General features: G+C 40.3%; 1 protein-coding gene across 2 annotated transcripts in view; it reads right to left on the bottom strand.

Moving 5' to 3' along the window:
- Window positions 1-370: 370 nt before the first annotated feature.
- The window catches only part of LOC143030885 (vesicle transport protein SFT2A), a 47,642-nt gene continuing 27,969 nt past the window's right edge, over window positions 371-20,043 (bottom strand). For both annotated transcript variants that reach the window (XM_076194154.1, XM_076194238.1), the window contains 3 exons: window positions 19,874-20,043; window positions 10,252-10,369; window positions 371-9,422 (listed from right to left, as the gene is read on the bottom strand). In XM_076194154.1, coding sequence (XP_076050269.1) covers window positions 9,291-9,422; window positions 10,252-10,369; window positions 19,874-20,043 — 420 coding nt within the window. In that variant the 3' untranslated portion in view covers window positions 371-9,290. The remainder of the gene's footprint in view (window positions 9,423-10,251; window positions 10,370-19,873) is intronic.

Raw genomic sequence — 20,043 nt, forward strand, 5'->3', positions numbered from 1 at the left:
ATTCCTAGGTCATTCTATTCACAGGGAAGTGTCACAGTAGGACAGGGAAGCAGCAGTGTGATTTTGGTTTTGGGAGGACTGCTCCTCCCTCATTGTTGTTTTGTAGTTGTTGCTCTTGTTTGTTGTTTTGGTCATTATTGTTCATGCTGCACAAGGAGGCTATGAGGCACCTTTTCTAGTTTCTTCCCCATGGTGAACAGAATTGATCCTAAGTAGGGCTGCTAAGTCATACAGACTGCTGCTGAATTGAACTGCCCCCTTAGCCTCAGTACAGGAATATCACAGCCTGCACTGCCTGCCATGTGGATTGCTATCTCCCGATCTTGCACATCACCAGACTTAGTTGTCGATGGGAAGAATAAAATTACTGTTAGATTATTGTAGGAAATTTTTAACAGTTGGTCTTGGACAAAAACATGTCCCACATTGACAAAGGTCATCCTTATTCTTTAATTCATATTTTGTCATCAAAATTTCTAATTACAATCTAGAATTCTGTTACAATTTTTTTAACAAAAACTAAAATTGCTTACAAGCCTCATTTTATTAAGTAAGACTATATAACCATATTTAAATGTGTTAACAGTAATAAATATATGCATACAGTGCATATACAAAGGCATGAATCCCTTACATGAGGGGGTGGCAGTCAAACTGTACTTTTGCCCCAACTCTACATGAGAAAAATATGAAAAATGGTCCCTAGTCCCCTCATTCTGCCTCACTTAACTGCCTTTTACATTATGCAGGGGAAGACAGTAGGAGAGGTATGTTCTTGTCCCTCACTGCAGAATGCTAAAGAAAAATGCAGAGATGGATTTATATAGGTGAGGCCTGAGGAGAGCCAAATGGAGGGGTTGTGGAAGTTTAGTGATCATCATTCCTCTTGAGTGGTAACAGCCATAAGAAACTTGTTGAAAAGATAGTGTTGTTGTTTGGGTAATGCTAGAATAAGGCAATGAGGTGTTTGATGTCTTTATGTGGTGACTGCATTAGGGGCCAAGATCTATTCTGTATTGGTATAATTTTAAAGCTGGATGGTAGCCTGAATACACGTGTTGGTGTGGATCACTGTTGAGCTGATATTTGGTGGAGTAAGGAGTTTGATCATTTTGATGGCTGGTGTTAAGTGGCTGTTTTGTGATACAAGTGTTTTTGTATGAACATGTTGCATACTGACATCTAAAAAGAGTATCTATTTATATACAAAGGACTTTTTTGCCCCTTACCAGGGAGGCAGCCAAAATCAAAAGATATACCCACTCCCACCCATTCCATTCCCATGAACTACCCTTTCCCCCCTCTCATCTTAGCTTCTCATGGATGACAGGTCACCTCTGTATCCTACATTCTAAGTTGGTATATATATATTTTTTTTTTCAGTCTGTAGGCAGAGCTTATGAGATGTGTGTGTGTGGCACTGATGGTTCTTGCATAAATATGGGTGTCCATCATTCTCATGTGCTTTTTTATTGGGATGATGATGGTTTTGATGTGTAAATGTTTTATTGGGGTGGTTTAGGCTTTGTGCAGTTTGGGGCTGAATCTGTTCAATGTCACTAACTCTCCCTCTGAGGAGGCTTTGACTGTACTTCCTTACAATGGTCTTTTTGAAACGAGGAATCTAATGTAGTATGCCCTCACTACAAATCTACTTTCTAGGCAGGATTATAACTGCCTCAAAAACTGAATCCAACTACACACACAAAAAAAACAAAAAAAAACACGCTAATAAGACCAAAACTCGAGTACACAACACTATGGACACCCAGTACCAAAAAGAATATAAAGAAGTTAGAAAGAATACAAAGAGCAACAACAAAACTCGCACCAACTCTTTCCAAAATGACATATGAATAAAGACTGTCCAAATTAGAATTACCCACTCTGGAACAAAGAAGGGAAAGAGGAGACTTACTATCTATAGAATTATGAAGGGAATGGAAATCTTAGATAACAATGACTTATTGAAATGGGACAATGGAAAAACAAGAGGACATGAAAAAAAAAAAAAATACAGGAGAGATCTGGGAGAAAAAAAAAAAAAAAAATAGCTTCCCCACACAGAGTGATAGATACTTGGAGCAAATTGGACAAAGAAAGTGTGTGCAAACACTGTTCAAGATTTTAAGAAAAACTTGATGCCAAGAGATACAGACGGGTCATCATGAGCATAGCTCCCTTCCCATATAATACAACTAAGTAAATAAAAGTAGTGATGTTGTAACCTGCTCGGCCAGCGAGCAGTTTGCAGAGTATCCACTTTGATGGATGGGAACCATGCCATGGAGGTGTAGTGAAGTGTGGTTCCCCTCCTAATCTTCTCAATTAATACCCTCCAATATACCTCACCAACCACACTTTCATGACTGTCCCCTCTTTCTTTGTAAAGTGGAATTATACAAGCATGTATATTCAACCTGCTGAAAGTCTAATAGCACCATGGTGTTGGAATGAAGGGAGCTATCACCGATTCCCCTACTGAACCAAATAACTGAAGAAATGAACAGCTTATATTGCAATACAAAGTATATCATGAATTTGGTACCAATAAGGCATCCTCCAATATGGACATCATACAGAAGCAAGCCTCTCCCTTATACCTGTCTTTGAAATGCATCAAAACCCTTGCCTACATCTGGTGGTGCAACCCTGATGGGCTAATAGTCTATGGAATAGAACTCAAGATTTCTATCAAGTTACACCATATTCCTTTCTTTTCATATAAGCTGACAATCAGTGACTGCTCTCCTACTACACAAAATTGGTTCCAGACCAATATAACACAGTCCTAAGAGATCCATGAAAAGGCCCGACTGCTGCCAACCAGTTGGGGGACTGTGGGTTTACAGTTGGTGAACTTTGTGACAGCAATTATTATTATCATGAAATTATATATATCTATATACCAAGAACTTTATCCTTCTTACAAGGGAAATAGGCAAGTCAAAGTTACATTCCTACTCCCACTCATTACACCACCTGTCCCTCCCTCTCATCTTAGCTACTCCTGTCAATATGAGAATCATTATGGAACCTACCCCCAACTAACACACAAAAACAAAATTTAAATTAAACCCAAACACACACACAAGTCCAACATGTGATCTAAGACTGATCAATCTCTCCCTTTCTCAACATACATGCACACACCACTAAGTGAAAAATAGAACAGAAAAGCAGGGAGGTGGTGTCATGATATTGACCAAAAAGGGTCTAAATGTGACAGATTAATGACGGCCAAGGCAAAGTAGAATTGATTATGATCAAAATTGTAAACAAAAAGATGAAAAGCAGAAAATTTGTAGCAGTGTATGTACCACCAAAAACACAGGCTTCGTCAGATATCAAACATTCTAAATTACTGGAAGACACAATGAATGTGCTAAACGAGTTACTGAAAGAGGGTAGAAACATAGTAATCATAGGCAATTTTAATACATATATGCATATGCCATGGGTTTTTTCCTCTTACAAGGGAGGTAGCCAAAAAGAAAAAGGCATAAAAACCATTCCCACCCATTCCATCCCTACATACACTCCACTCCACCCTCTACCCTCCCTCTTATCTTGGCACCTCATGGGTGACGGGTCATCCCTGCATCTTGTCGACTGCCCTGGGTCAGAGGCAGTGTTGCAAGACACAGCACATCCACAGCAAGGCCACTTCATTAAATCGGCGACCCCCCCTCTCTGTCCCCTCATGCAGAAAAGGAGAAGACAGGGAGAAATCCCTTCGGGCTGCGTCAAAATGTTCTCGCACATTCTACCTCACCCCCATCCATTACACCCTCATGCATCACATCATCATCCATATACAACCATTCTCCATTCACTCGTCTTCTGTCCTCTCCTGTAACAGACATTCCCCTCTTCCCCAAAGCCCCTTTCACCCCATCCATCCATCTCATCCTAGGTCGCCCCCTCATGTTCACTCCCTCCACATCTGCCTTCCATACCTCTTTTACTAGTCTTTCTTCACTCATTCTTTCCATGTGTCCAAACCATCCCAATACTCTTTCATCAACCCTATCTCCCAACTCCCTTACCATCCCTGTTCTCCTCCTCACCTCCTCATTTCTCACTCTATCCAGCCTAGTAACCACCCTCATACATCTCAAACACATTCAAACTCCTTCTCTCTTCCTCTCTTATGTTCCATGTTTCTGCCCCATACAGTGCTGTTGATACAATCACTCCTTCATGCAATCTCCTCTTAGCCTCCATTCCCAAATGTCTATACCTCATTACACTTTTTAATCCACCAAGGCATTTACTCGCTTCTCTAAATCTAAATTCTACCTCCACCTCCACTCCACCCTTTCCTGCCACATTCAGACCAAGTATCTAAAACTATCCACTTCCTCTAGTCGCTCTCCCTTAATGCTCACTTCCAGTCTACTGCCACTTTCACCCCTTGTACATCTCATCACCTTACTTTTACCCACATTTATCCTAAACTTTCTTCTTTCACACACTCTCCCAAACTCTGTCACCAACTTCCTCAATCCCTCCTCTGATCCTGCTACAAGTGCAGTGTCATTTGCAAACAACAGCTGGCTCACCTCCCACTTTTCTTAATTTTCTTTAAACATCTCCAATCCCTGACCCACCACCCTTGCATTTACCTCTTGCACCACCCTATCCATGTATAAGTTGAACAGCCATGGCGACAACACATCCCTGACGAAGTCCCACCTTTATCTCGAACCACTCACTCTCTCCATTTCTAATCCTGACACATGCTCTACTACTCTCATAAAAACTCTTGACAGCTCCTAGAAGCTTTCCTCCTATCCCGTATATCTGCAAAACCTACCACAATGCCTTCCTGTCTACCCTTTCATAAGCCTTTTCCAGATCCATAAAAGCCCAAAAAACATCCTTACCTTTTCCTATAGCTTTCTCACATATCTGTCTTACCACAAAAATCTGATCTACGCAACCTCTACCTGTCCTAAATCTACACTGTTCCTTGCCAATTACTCCCTCTGTTCCTCTCCTAATCCTCTCAATCAAGATCCTCCCATAAGCCTTCCCAACCACACTTAACAAGCTAATCCCTCTGAAACTACTGCACTCACACTTGTCCCCTTTTACCTTGTAAAGTGGAACTATACAGGCATTCCTCCAGTCCTCCGGCACTCTACCCTCTCTCCAGCAAACATTAAATAACCTCACCAGCCAATCCACCATCACTGTACCTCCTTTTTTTAGACATTCTGCATGGCATCTATCTAGACCAGGTGCCTTACCTGCTCTCATCATCTCAACAATTGCCTTCACTTCATCCTTCCTTATTTCTCCTCCATTTTCCTCACTCATCACGGTCATTTTCTTAGCATTTCCCACTGCAACTATCTTTCCCTCCCTTACTGCCTTCTCTTCCATTATCATCTCTCCATCTGCACCTTTTACTTTTTCTTCTCTATTTGATTTGCCTCCTCTTCCTCTCTTAATTTCTTTCCAAGACATCTTTTTATTACTTTCAAAATTTTCTGTCATACTCTTACCCCATTTCACATCTGCTCTCCTCTTTGCCTCCAAATAAAAAACCTAGATGTCAGAAAATCGCATGGACCAGATGGAATTGCAAATTGGATACTGAAAGAGTGTATAGATGAACTGACAGACAAATTATACAAGATAATAGACTTCTCACTCAAAGAAGGAAAGGTACCGCAAGATTGGAAAGATGCAAACATAGTACCAATATATACATACATATACCAAAGGCTTTTTCCTCCTACACGGGGGGTAGCCAAAAAGAAAAAGGCATAGAAACCACTCCCACCCATTCCATTTCCTATATATTCCACTCCCCTCCTCTCATCTTGGCACCTCCTGGATGGAGTACCAATATATAAAGGAGGAAATAGGGAAGACCCTACAAACTTCAGACCAGTATCCATTACAAGCACAGTAGCAAAAATATGCAAAAAAGTCATCAGAAACAAATGGACCAAACACTTGAATGAAAATAAAATAGTAGACCCTAAACAATTTGGCTTTAGAAGTGGAAGATCGTGTACCACAAACCTATTTTGCTTTTACTCGAGATTAATTGAGATAATACAAGAGAGAGATGGCTGGGCAGAGTGCGCCTTCTTGGACTTGCAGAAGGCATTTGACAAAGTACCACATAAAAAATTAATAAGAAAAATTGAAATAATAGGAGGAATACAAGGTGAACTGCTGGAATGGATGAATAATTTCTTAATTGGGAGAAAAATGAGAGTGGTACTTAGAGACAAAAATTTGAACTGGGAAGATGTGAAGAGTGGCATCCCACAAGACTGTATTGGCTCCTTAATGTTTGCTATATATATAAATGATATGGATGAGGGAGTAAATTATTACATGAACTTCTTTGCTGACGATGCCAAATTACTCAAGAGAGTAAGAACAGAAGAAGATTGCAGATCGCTATAAGAAGACCTAGACAAAATATGGGAATGGAGTCAGGTATGTGAGATGAACTTCATCATTAAGAAATGTAGCATAATGGAATTTGGAAAAACCAAACATAGAGTATCGGGTCAATATAAAATTGGAAACAAGGAAGTCAAAAAAGTCTATTCAGAAAGGGACCCGGGAGTAATCATCTCAAGTGACTTGACACCTGATAAACATCTCAATGGATTATTTGGAGACTTTTAACTTATCAAGATCAATGAAAGTGGCCTTTGACTACATGGATGAGGAGATGGTTAAAAAAAAATAGTGGTTACACTGATAAGACCTAAACTAGAATACGCTGCAACACTGTGGGCACCTAGCACAAAGATGAACATAAGAAAATTAGAAAGAATCCAAAGAGCAGTGACAAAAATGGTACCTACACTGTCAAATCTGACATACAAACAAAGATTGAAGAAATTACATCTATCAACACTGGAACAGAGAAGAGAAAGAGGTGATTTGTTGACCATTTACAGAATTATGAAAGGGATGGAAATTCTCGACAGAGACGACTTATTAAAGTGAGACAGAAGAGAAACAAGAGGACACGGAAAGAAGCTAAAGAAGGACAGTTACAGAAGAGACCTGAAAAAGAATAGCTTCCCACAGAGTGATTGATGTCCGGAACAAACTAAACATAGAAACAGTGAATGCCAAAACTCGATTTTAAGAATAAACTGGATGCAGAGAGATATGAAAACGGGTCACTACGAGCATAGCTCTCATCCCATAAAATACAACTAGATAAATACAGACAAGACAGGTACCTGTATGAACTGCTTCTATATGATGGAGAGAAAAGATGCCCATTTGTAAAACCTGTCAACCCCCCATCAAGATGTGCCCTGAGGGGCTAACTCTCTGGACTAATCCAAAAATCTATCAACTTTAATGTTTTCTCACACATGGAGAGATGAAAATTGGCTCCCTCCCTGCTCCCTTCCCCTTAACACTTTTAACCAGTGACAGTCTTACATGTCTTACTTTGTATACTAGTTTTTTGCCCTGACTGCATTGTGGGCATAATCACCATTTTGTACTATCCTCTCTTTTTATTCATCCCCAGATAACTATTTTTCATGATACTTCATCCCCCCCCCCACAACTCTATAATTTACCTCTACCCCTTCTCCTCCATTCCCTGCTATGTGACCCTAAACACTTAGTTTTTAATTTCCTCCAGCCTCTCCCCTTTAAAACATAACTCCAACTCACTGCTACCATCACTCCTTGCATATCTCATTATTTTACTTTTGTCCACATTTACTTTCAACTTTTTCCTGACATACCCTCCCAAACTCCACCACTTATTGCCTCCAACCCTCCTCTGACCCAGCCACAAGTAGTGTTATCCATAAATAATTGGCTCACCTCCCACTTATTTTCACTCACCATATTCAACAGCCCTCCAATCAACCATACATTTACTTCCTGTACTACCTCATCTATGTACATGTTGAACCATGGTGACATTATACAACCCTGGTGCAGTCTCAACTTCACCTCAAACCACTTGCTCTTCATTCCTTACCCTAACACAAGCTCTACTACTCACACAAAAATTTTGACTGCCCTCAATAGCCTCCCCTCTTTCCCATACATCTGGTAAACATGCCAAAATGCCTTCCTGTCAACCCAGTCATATGCCTTCTCTAAACCTATAAAAGCCCAAATGACATTCTTACCTTTTCCCCAACACTTCTTGCATATCTGCCATACTACTTGATCAATGCACTCACTTCCTTTCCTAAATCCACACTATTATTCCCCTTACAATCCTCTCAAATAACACCCTCCCATATGCCTTTCCAACTACACTTAACTGCTATATTCATAATTATCCTCCTTTCTTTCCTATAGTGGAACTATACATGCACTCTTCCAGTCTTCTGTCAGCAGTCAGATAATAACTATTTATATACCAAAAGTCATAACTAGCAAAGTATAAAACTGGAAGGCATATCTAATGCCATACAAAATGGTGAGGCCTTCATTATGTAACTTACAGTGATTTCTATTATGTTTCACCTTGTGAAAATAGTTCCCTTTATCAATTTCTTTCCTTACCTATTCCATTTGATAACATGGACGACAATTTGTGGTAACAAATGAAAATACTACCTTCAGAATTCCTTGATTTCAACTGCTGTCAAGCAATGGGATATCTTATTTTACATAAATGATACAAAATTCCCAACACAATAACAATAGTTTACATCAAATGGTATTAAAATATCTACATTGAATGTATGCACAAAATCAAATCAACATGTCTGAAACTACGTAATTTATCAGCTCTTTAACAATATCACAAAGCTGTAAGGCAATACATATTACATTATGTAATCATGGATTACAACTGCCCCTTATCACAAAGTTAATGTAATGAAATATCATCTAGGGAATAAAAAATCTAGTACAGCATGACAGTTCCCTTTATGTATGAACTGGTAATTGCTGACAAGTTCATTAAAAGAAAGACTGTGAGGACAGAGCCTTTATTAGTACAATGTTTTGTTTGTTAGAATTTTATCACATACTTGATAAAGCTCTACCAAGCAAAATGAACAAGGGATCCATCCTCACATGGTGTTTCTTTTGAAAAACTACCTTTATCATCAAGTGAATGATTTCATGTCTTGTGGGCAGAAACCTGCTCTACTATGTCATGGCCTATGCATGAGAAATTAGGTTTATATTAATACAGATACTTCAACAATTGGTCAAATTTTCATCTGAAAATATATTTTCATGAATCAAAATATACTATAATGTACAAGTACTTGACAATATGCATTAACTTTGAATAAGGTTATGTATCTTCCCTTTCATATATCTATACAGGACCCAAAGCACTTCTTCACACCATCTCTAGCATATGGGATGTATGACAATGAATACCATGTCATGGCTAAGAACTGGATGATGACCATGAGGAGAGCCAGTGCTTTCTTCTTGAGCTGAAAAATATTAAAGGATTCAGAACAAAGCAATAAAGTATTAAAATATTTAATTGCACTGTAGCAAATAAATACTCAGTACCACCCACAGATCAATATGTGAAATATAAGGTAACACAAAAGAGTGGCACAAGGTTCTACAAGGGTAGAAATGCTGGTAGACTACAGCCCATAACATCAACCTTCCACTTATCTGGGACCAATGGCAGGCCCTGTTTATGGTGATGCTGAGATAGCAGTAAGAATTATCACCCTGTTCCCCATTTTCAAAATTTATCCACCTAACAAGGTGCAGTCCAGAGGGGTTGATACTTGGTCTCCAGTGTCCAAGATCTCAATCAACTTCTTTTGCATTTCTTTCACATTTCCACATTTGGAGAGCTGACAGCCAGTGACTCCCTCTTACTGCTTTCAGGTGGTAAAATAAAAAATACAACACAGACAACTGCCCAAAGTTTCTTCCCAGAGAGATCCACTATGAGGCTGTAGGTTTCCAGTCAATGAAACTTGAGGCAACTATTATTATTCCACAGATCTCTAGAAGGAAACACTGGGTATTATATGTGCTGTATCTGTATGGCTATTTATGTGTCATCAGCTGGTAGGGGAAGAAAAGCAACTGCTTGCTATCAGCTCTTCTATGTTAAGTGGAAAAAAAGATTGAAGTTGATGGAAAGAGAACTTGGCCTTAATCTAAAGACAGCTTCTTGGGGTTGCACCTTCAGGCAGATGGGAGGTTATGATTAGCAGTGGGGAGATGATTCTATTCAAATCTGTCCCACAGGGTAGAAGCAGCTACCCATCATTGGTCCCCCTATGATGTACTTACCGCAAAAGCAGCAATGAGGGTCATCACAAGAGCAGCAAACATGATGACTGTGGCAATCACCCGAGTCTTGGCAAACATCTTCTTGCACTGATTTACAGGTCCCATCAAGAAACAGGTGCTGCAATTGTAAAGCCATGACTTAATGCTAAGTTCCTGTCTACTCAAAATTCCCAAATTTACTTTTAAAACAAATTAAAAAATCTACCTATACACCAAAGACTTCTTCCCCATATAAGGGAGTTAGATAGCTATTTGTTTCCCTTATATCTTAGCTCCTCATGGATGAAGGGATATCCCAGTCTCCCATCCACTGTCCTGGTCAAAAGCAATGCAGCAAAACACAGCACATACATGGTAGGGCCCCACAGCTACATTTACTTGGTGACCCTCCCTCCTTGTCCCCTCACAAGTAGATGGAGAAGACAAGATGAAATCCCTTTGAACCATGTCAATTTATATTCCATTCATCCTTTCACAACCATTCTCCATACACACCTATCTTTGCTTTCTCCCTTCCCTACTCATCAGATATTCAACTTTTACTCATCCTTCACACTCTTCATCCCATCCATCCATCTCATGCTTTGTCTTCCCCTGATTTTCATTCCTATGCCTTCCACTCTTCACTCATTCTTTCCATGTGCCCAAACCATCCCAGTATTCTTTCATCAACCTTATCTACCAGCTCGCTTTGCATCCCTCACCTCATTCCTCACTCTAACCCCTACCATACTTCTCAGATGCTTCATCTCAAACAAATCAAAATTTTCTCCTTTCTGCCTCCCTTAATTTACAATGTCGTAGGCACAATCACTCCTTCATATAATCTTTCCTTTGCATCCATTCCCAGATACATATTTCTCATGACAATCTTTATTCCCCCAAAACATTTACTTGCTTCCCTCACTCTTCAGTTTACATCCACCCCCACTCCTCCATTACCTGCTACACATGACCCTAAATACTTAAAACTACCCACTTCCTCTCTCTTAAGACTCTCCAACTTATTGTCACCCTCACCCCTTGTACATCTCATCACCTTGCATTTATCCACATTTACTTTCAGCTTCCTCCCATTGCATACCTTCCCAAATTCAATCACTAACTGCCTTAGACCTTCCTCTGACTATGCCTCAAACAGTCATCATCAAACAACAACTGGCTCACCTTCCACTTCCCTCCACTCTCTCCAACCATCTCTAATCCCATGCTCATTACCCTTACATTTACCTCCTGTACCACCCTATCCATGTCCACAATAAACAGCTGTGGTGATATAACAGAACCTTGGTGCAGCTCCACCTTCACTTGAAACCACTTACTCTTACCACTCCCCACCCTAACACAAACTCTACTACTCATGTATGAACTTTGGACTACCATTAACAGCTTTACCCTGATCCCTTATATCACCAATACCTTCCTGTCTACCCTGTCATATACATACATATACCAAAGGCTTTTTCCACCTTACAAGGGAGGTAGCCAAAAAAAATGAGGGCATAAAAACCACTCCCACCCCATTCCATCCCCACCCACTCCTCTCCCTCCCTCTTTTCTTGGCTCCTCCTACATGACAGGTCATCCCTGCATCTCGCCCACTGCCCTGAGTCAGAAGCAGTGTCGCAAGACACAGCACATCCACAGCAAGGCCGCTTCATTAAATTAGCAACCCCCCTCTCCATCCCTTCATGCAGAAATGGAGAAGACGGGAAGAAATCCCTTTGGGCTGTGTCAATTTATTTTTCATACATATTCCCTCACACCCCATCCCCCACCCACTTCTCCTCACACATCACAGCATCATCCATACACAACCATTCTCCATTCGCTCCTATTATCTGTCCTCTCCTGTCCTTCCTCAACATTCCCCTCTTTCCCAATGCCCCTTTCACCCCATCCATCCATCTCATCCTTGGCTGCCCCCTCATGTTCACTCCTTCCACCTCTGCCTTCCACACCTCTTTTACTAATCTTTCTTCTTTCATTCAATGTGTCCAAACTATCCCAATACTTTTTCATCAACCCTATCTCCCAACTCCCTTTCCACCCCCATTCTCTTCCTCACCTCCTTGTTTCTCACTCTGTCCAGCCTAGTAACCCCTATCACACTTCTCAGGCAACTCATCTCAAACACATTCAAACTCCTCTCTCATGTTCCATGTTTCTGTCCCATACAGTGCTGTTGGCACAATCACTCCTTCATACAATCTCCTCTTTGCATCCATTCCCAAATGTCAATTTCTTATTACATTTTTAATCCCCCCAAGGCATTTACTTGATTCTCTCAATCTACATTCTACCTCCACCTCCACTCCTCCCTTTCCCACCACATTTGCACCTAAGTATCTAAAACTATCTACTTCCTCCAGTCTCTCCCTTAGTACTCACTTTCAGTCTGCTGCCATTTTCTCCTCTTATACTTCTCATCACCTTTTTACCCACATTTATCTTCAACTTCCTTCTTTTGCACATCTTCCCATACTCTGTCACTAACTTCCTCAATCCTTCCTCTGATCCTGCTACAAGTGCAGTGTCATCAGCAAACAACAACTGGCTTATCTCCCACTTTTCTCCATTTTCTTTAACCATGTCTAATCCCCATCCCACTACCCTTGCATTTACCTCTTGCACCACCCCATCCGAGTATAAATTGAACAGCCAAGGTGACAGCACATCCCTGATGAAGTTCCACCTTATCTCAAACCACTCACTCTTTCTATTTCTGATTCTAACACAAGCTCTACTACTCATGTAGAAACTCTTGAATGCTCTTAAAAGTTTTCCTCCTGTCCCATATATCTGCAATACCTTTCACAGTGCCTTCCTGTCTACCCAGCCATAAGCCTTTTCCAAACCCATAAAAGACAAAATCCTTACCTTTTCCTAAAGCTTTCTCACATCTGTCTTACCACAAAAATCTGATCCACGTAACCCCTACCTGTCCTAAACCCACAGTGTTCCTCACCAATTACTCCCTCTGTTCCTCTCCTAATTCTCTCAATCAAGACCCTCCCATAATCCTTCCCAACTACATTTAACAAACTGACCCCTCTGAAACTTCTACACTCACACTTGTACCCTTTCCCTTGTAAAATGGAACTATACAGGCACTCCTCCAGTCCTCTGGCACTCTACCTTCTTTTAAACAAACATTAAATAACCTCACCAGCCAGTCTATCATCACTGTACCTCATTTTTTAGACATTCTGTGAGACATCAATCCAACCCAGGTGCCTTACTTGCTCTCATCATCTAAACTGCCTTCACCTCATCTTTCCTTATTTCTCCTCCATTTTCCTTACTCATCACTGTCATTTTCTTAGCACTTCCTACTGCAACTACCTTTCCCTCTCTATCCTTCACATTTAGCAACTCCCTGAAATATTTTGCTTTGCCCATCTTCCTCTTACTGCCTTCTCTTCCATTATCATCTCTCCATCTGCACCTTTTACCTTTTCTTCTCTACTTGATTCGCCTCCTCTTCCTCTCTTAATCTCTTTCCAAAACATCTTATTATTACTTTCAATTTTTTTTTGTCATACTCTTACATTTCACATCTGCTCTCCTCTTTGCCTCCTTTATCGTATGCTTTACTGCTCTTTTCTTTGTATCTCATTCTATTTTGTAACCAATCTGTAAAAGCTTGCTTCTCTTCTACAAACTTCCTTGCTTCATCATCCCACCATCCACTACCCATCCTCCTTGTTCCACACACCATCTTTGCACAATTTGTGACTCCCTCCTTGAACCATCCCCATTCCTCCTCCACTCCTAGTTCTATTCTATCCTTCACTCCATCCCACTCCTCTCTTACTTCTTCATGTACTTCTCCTTTTCTTACTCATTTAAGCAGTTCATTTTAATCATCTCCCTACCTTCTGTCCTTTTCCTTTTTCTCCATCTATCCTCCACTCTCAACTTGCCTTCCACCAAAAACTTCTGATATTTCCCCACTCTCTCCCCTTAGAACATGTACATCCTTAACTCTTCCTACTATACTCCTGCTTACCACTATATAGTCCATTAATGCTATATCTATCACCCTTCCATCCACCTCCTCCCATGTGTACTTATGCTTGACTTTATTCTTAACCAATGTATTTGCTATGATCAACTCTCTAGACACATCTCCATCAATTCTCCACTACAATTTTTTCCTGGAACTCCACACTTACCAACCACTCCATCTATACGTTCATTTCCTACTCTAGCATTAAGGTCTCCCATTACCACTATATTGACATTTCTCTCTAGACCCTCTATGCTCTCATTTAAAAAGCCTACCTTTCCTCTACACTCTTCTCACTATCAGGCCCATATGCACTTACAAAAACCCACATCACCCTTCCCAGTTTCATCTTCACCCACATTAACATTGAAGTAACCTTCTTCCACTCCACTACACTCTTACCTATCTCTTCACTTACTAATATAGCCACCCCTTCTCTCCCTCATCCTCTCTTCACTTCTGAGATCCTCCCAACTACATTCTCAAACTCACACTCACCCCTCCTTTTCAGCTTAGTTTCACTCAAAGCCAACACATCCATCTTTCTTCTCACATACTGTCTATCTTTTCCCTTTTTACTCTCATCTGTACCACATCCATGCACATTAAAAGACCCACACCTTAGGGTATTGGTTGGAAAACTCCTACACCAGAGGTGGGGAACCTACGGCCTTAAGGCCGCATGCGGCCTTCCGGGCCATCAAGTGCAGCCTTCTGCGGCCTTTGATATACATATTATTATTTTTTTCAAGACCTTGAATATTTTTAAGTCTGAAATCATTATACACCTGAAACTTATAATATACACCACACAATGATTTTTTTTATACATATGTATATTAAAAAAAAAAATAAACTGACTTTTTAAGGAGGGGGTGGAAAACTTACACCGTGCCCTAAAAAGGGATAAAATAATTGAAAAAAAATAATAATAATTTGTTCAGTGCGGCCTCTATGTGGGACGATGAATTGTAAGGTGGCCTTCATGCACAAAAAGGTTCCCCACCCCTGTCCTAGACCCTCTTATGCCTTTACTTTTTTTTAGGAATGTCCTCTTTGGGGCTACAGGGAGAAGGATGCATAGTCCTATCCCTGTCCTGTTTTTGTCGCCTCATATGACTCAAGTGGAAATACTTGATGGCAGTATTCTTATCCCCCACCTGAGGGTTAGGTGAAACGAGAAAATTAATATTCAGAGAAATGGTACAGGACAGTTACAAGAGTTGGGGACAGCATAATGGAGGGACAGTTGCAGTATAATAAAGTATCCCTTCTCTGTGAATAGAGATATCCTCTACCACAGACAAAAATGATGTGTGGCTCTGGTCTATAGGGGTGCCCCATATACACCCTAAAGTATCAGCTGCATGCTACTGAGCAGCTTTTAACACCGCAATAACATGTAGCCAATACTCCAGACAGGGACCCTGTCATATACCTTCTCTAAATATATTAAGGCCCAAAAAAACATCCTTACCTTATGCCAAAAACTTCTCACATATCTGCCTCAACACAAAAATTTATCTGTGCACCCTTTACCTTTCCTAAACCTACATTGCTCCTCTCCTAATCCTTAGTTAACACCTTCCCATGTGACTTTCCAACTATGCTTAACAAACTGATCCCAGTAAAACATTTACTTTTGTCCCCTTTTCCTTTGTAAAGCTGAACTATACAGGCACTCCTCCAGCACAATCCCCTCCCTTTGACACACATTAAAAACCTCACTGGCCAACCCACTATAACCATTCCTCCTTTTGTTAGGCACTCCAGGTCATCCATCCAAACTAGGTGCCTTACCAGCTTTCACTTTCATTGCTCTTTCTACCTCATCCTCTCCTACAGCCCTTTCATTTTCCTTTTGCATCTTACTAATTTTTGTAGTTCCTCCCACTGCCATAATCAATGCCTAACCTCTTCCATATTCAACAATTCTCTGAAATACTCTACCCATCTTACCACCTTCACTCTCATTATTGTAGTTCCTCCCACTGCCACATTCAATCAATCCCTAACTTCTTCCATATTCAACAATTCTCTGAAATACTCTACCCATCTTCTCCTTACCACTTTCACTCTCATTAACATCGGTTGTTGTTGTTCCCTAGACTGTCTGTCCGAGCAGTCCCGTCTCCCCAAGGAATGCCATAGCCGAAACTGGGTTTTCCCACAAATCCTTTATAGAGCGTATGTTGTGTTGTTTGCGTGCATGATTGTGTATAATGCAGTCTTCCATTATGTGTTGTATGGTATGGGGTGAAGTGTTACATCCTGGGCAGCTGTTCACAACGCGGTCATCCAGCCTCTTCTGGTAGCTTAGAAGTGCTGGGTGGTGACCGCACCGCAGTCTGGCCAAGTGGACTCTGTCCTTTTGTGGGAGAGAGGATTCAGAAGGGTGGATATCAGGGGGTCTGGCATGCAGCAGTGTGTTGTCTTTCAGTGTGTTAATGGAGCGGTGAGTGATATGATTATGAATATGTTTCCAGAGGCTGGTATTTGGTGGTTGTGGAGGAAGAGAAGAGAGTATTTGTGCGTGATAAAGGTCTTTGGGTGTTGTTTTAATGTTTCTTGGTGTGTGTGGGTGTTCTGCTATGTAGTGTAGCGGGTGTGATGTGCTTGTGGTGGCTGCGGCAAGTGTTTGTGTGCCTCTCATGTCGAGGTGGTCCTTGACTTTGAGGACTTTTGTTTCATGGTGTAAATGGTCTGTAGGTGTTGTATTTGTGCAGCCTGTAATTGTTTTTAGGGCTTTGTTTTGTATGATTTGAAGGGTGTTGTGGTGTGTCTCACTGAGATTAGGAGCCCATGCAGGACTCACATAATTCAACACTGAGCGTATGCATTGTTTGTATATTGTTACATTAGTTTCTTTGTTTTGTCCAAATGTTGTTCCAGTGATTGACTTAAGTGCGTTAAGTCTGGGTGTGCATTTGTTTTTTATGTTTGTGATGTGTTGTTTGAAAGACATGGATGTATCGTATGTTACACCAAGAATTTTCGGTGTGTTTGTGTGTGGTATTAGAGTGTTGTTGATGTAGAGATGAGGTATGTATTTGTGTTCTTTTGTCCAATTGGTGAGAAGTGTTGCTGTAGATTTGGTTGGAGCTATTTTGAGTCTGTTTGTGATGAACCATGTGTTGAGTGTGTCAAGGTATGGCTGGATTATTTCTGCAGCTTTGTCTGTGTTATGATGTGTGCATGTGATTGTTATGTCGTCTGCGTAGGAAGAGATTTGTATTTCTGAGGTGTCTGGCGTGGGTAAGTCATGCATGTATAGATTAAATAGTGTGGGGGGATAGAACTGACCCCTGTTCATCTGCACCCTTAACTTTTTTCCTCTCTACCTGACTCACCCTCACTTCCTCTCTTTAATTTCCTTACATTTTTTTCATTATTTACCAAATATCCCATCAAACACCTACCCCACCTTACATCTCTCCTCTTTGCCTCCCTCACCATGCATTTTGCTTTTACTCTCTTCTGTACCTCTCACATGCTTCCCTAATTCTACCTAGTTACCAATAATCATAAGATAGGTATATCATTCACCACAACAAAATTTGAAACTTTTTTTTTTTTTTTACCAACACAGAATAGGCCTGGCCACAGATTCAAACTGCCCCAGATGCAACCACCACACAGAGGACACAGAACACCTCATACTACAATGCCCCACACTAACAATCCATAGACTAACAACACAATATATCTTCCCTGAGTGACTTATGGTCCTGCCCAGAGGCTGTTGATGATTACCTGAAGGTTTTCTACAAGAGAGACCAGGGTCACATGTGGCAGGAAAGGGAGGAGTAAGGGTGGAGGTAAATTATAGATTGAGAGAAGCAAGTAATTTTTAGTCTTGGGGACTGAAGAGAAATAGGAATCTGGAAAAGGATGCAAAGAGAAGATTATATGAAGGGGTGATTGTGTTGACACTGTACGGGGCGGAGACTAGGAATTTAAGAGATGCAGAATGGAGAAAGACCTTGCTGTGGATATACTGTGTTTTGCTACATTGTTTCTGACCCATGGCAGTGGGCAGGATACAAGGATGACCTGTCGTCCATGAAGAGGATGGGGGTTGGAGGGAGTAGAATGGGTGGGAGTAGGTATGTGCTTTTGACTTGGATACCTCCCTTTAAGGGGAAAAAAGCTCTTCATATATAGATAGAAAGAACTTTAAATGTGTTTGAGATGAAGTGTCTGAGAAGTATAGTAGGGGTTCCAAGGCTGGACAGAGTAAAAAATGAGGTGAAGAGAGCAGGGGTGGAAAAAGAGATGGCAGATAGAGCTGACAAAAGAGTATTGGGATGGTTTACACAAATGGAAAGAATAAATGAAGAAATATTAGTAAAAGAGGTGTGGAAGGCTAAGGTGGATGAAGTGAACTTAAGGGGATGACCAAGGATGAGATGGATGGATGGATGGCGTGTAATGGGCTACAAAGGATTACAAAGGAGGAGCATGCTGACAGGAGGCCTTTTGGTCCATAATTAGGTCAGATGAAAATAAATAAAATAAATAAATAAAAATAATAATAATAATAAAAAATATGTATATATATATATATATATATATATATATATATATATATATATATATATAATAATACATAAATAAAAATTATAATATAGATAACAAATAAAATAAGTAAATAAAGTTAAATAATAAACAGTTAAATAGTAATAATAAATTGACATTAATAATAAATGATAATCAAAGAAATAATAATAAATATACAAATAATAACAAATAAATAGATAATATAAAATAAATGGCAGACATTACAGCATCTTGCTTAGACTAAAGTTTATCTACATGAATCTTAAAGCTTCAAAATAAACTACATTGCACTGCTTCTGCATGAAATTTATTCCATTCATTAACTACACAGTTGGCGAAGTTGTTTCTACCCACTTCCAAATTAAATATATTTCCTGACAGTTTGAGACTGTTATTTCTTTGAGCAAGTGAGCAATGTCTGTTGAGCAAGGAAGGGAGACTGCACAGAATAGGGGTGAGTGAAAAATAGTTGTGTATGAAATATAATTTTATGCAGCCCAAAGGGATTTCTCCCCCATCTCTTTTTTTTCTATGACTGTTGAGCAAGGAAGAGGGAGGGGAGGGGATGAGGGGATATGGTTGTGTGTGGATGATACTGATGCAGCCCAAAGGGATTTCTCCTTGTCTTCTCTATTTTTTTGCATGAGGAAACTGAGAAGAGGAGGTTTGCCAGTGAGGCAGCCTTGTTGTGGATGTGATGTGTCTTACTTCATTGCCTCTGACCTGGGCAGCAGGCAGGAGACTGGGATGACCCTTCATCCAGGAGGAGCTAAGATGAGTGAGTTCATGAATTTGACTTGGATACCTCCCTTATAAGGGGAAAGAAGTCCTTGGTACATAGAAGTGATTTGAAAGTAAACAAATCTATAACATTATGGCGTGACATAAGAAAAGTTATTAGAGTTTGTTTAAATACAGCATACCAACTTTGCATTTTGTCATGAAATGAAAAGTACTTAATATTGAACTAAATTTTTATCTAAACTTTTCACATGTTTACCTCCTTTTGATACTATGACAGCTTTAGCATATGGTGCAATGAAACCTTACCTGCCGAGGGCCATAACATTCCCAATGGTGTAGAAGACTGCAAAAAGAATCAAGCCATTGTGGAAGAACAACAATGCAGAACCCAGGAAGGAGAAAATAAAACCCAAGACGAAGCAAATGGCAAAGCCTTTGACACGGGTCCCCCAACTCAAGCTGTTGTTGTCAATAAC

Source organism: Oratosquilla oratoria, chromosome 1, assembly GCF_046742065.1.
Source record: "Oratosquilla oratoria isolate Oo_2021 chromosome 1, ASM4674206v1, whole genome shotgun sequence".
Taxonomy (NCBI): domain Eukaryota; kingdom Metazoa; phylum Arthropoda; class Malacostraca; order Stomatopoda; family Squillidae; genus Oratosquilla; species Oratosquilla oratoria.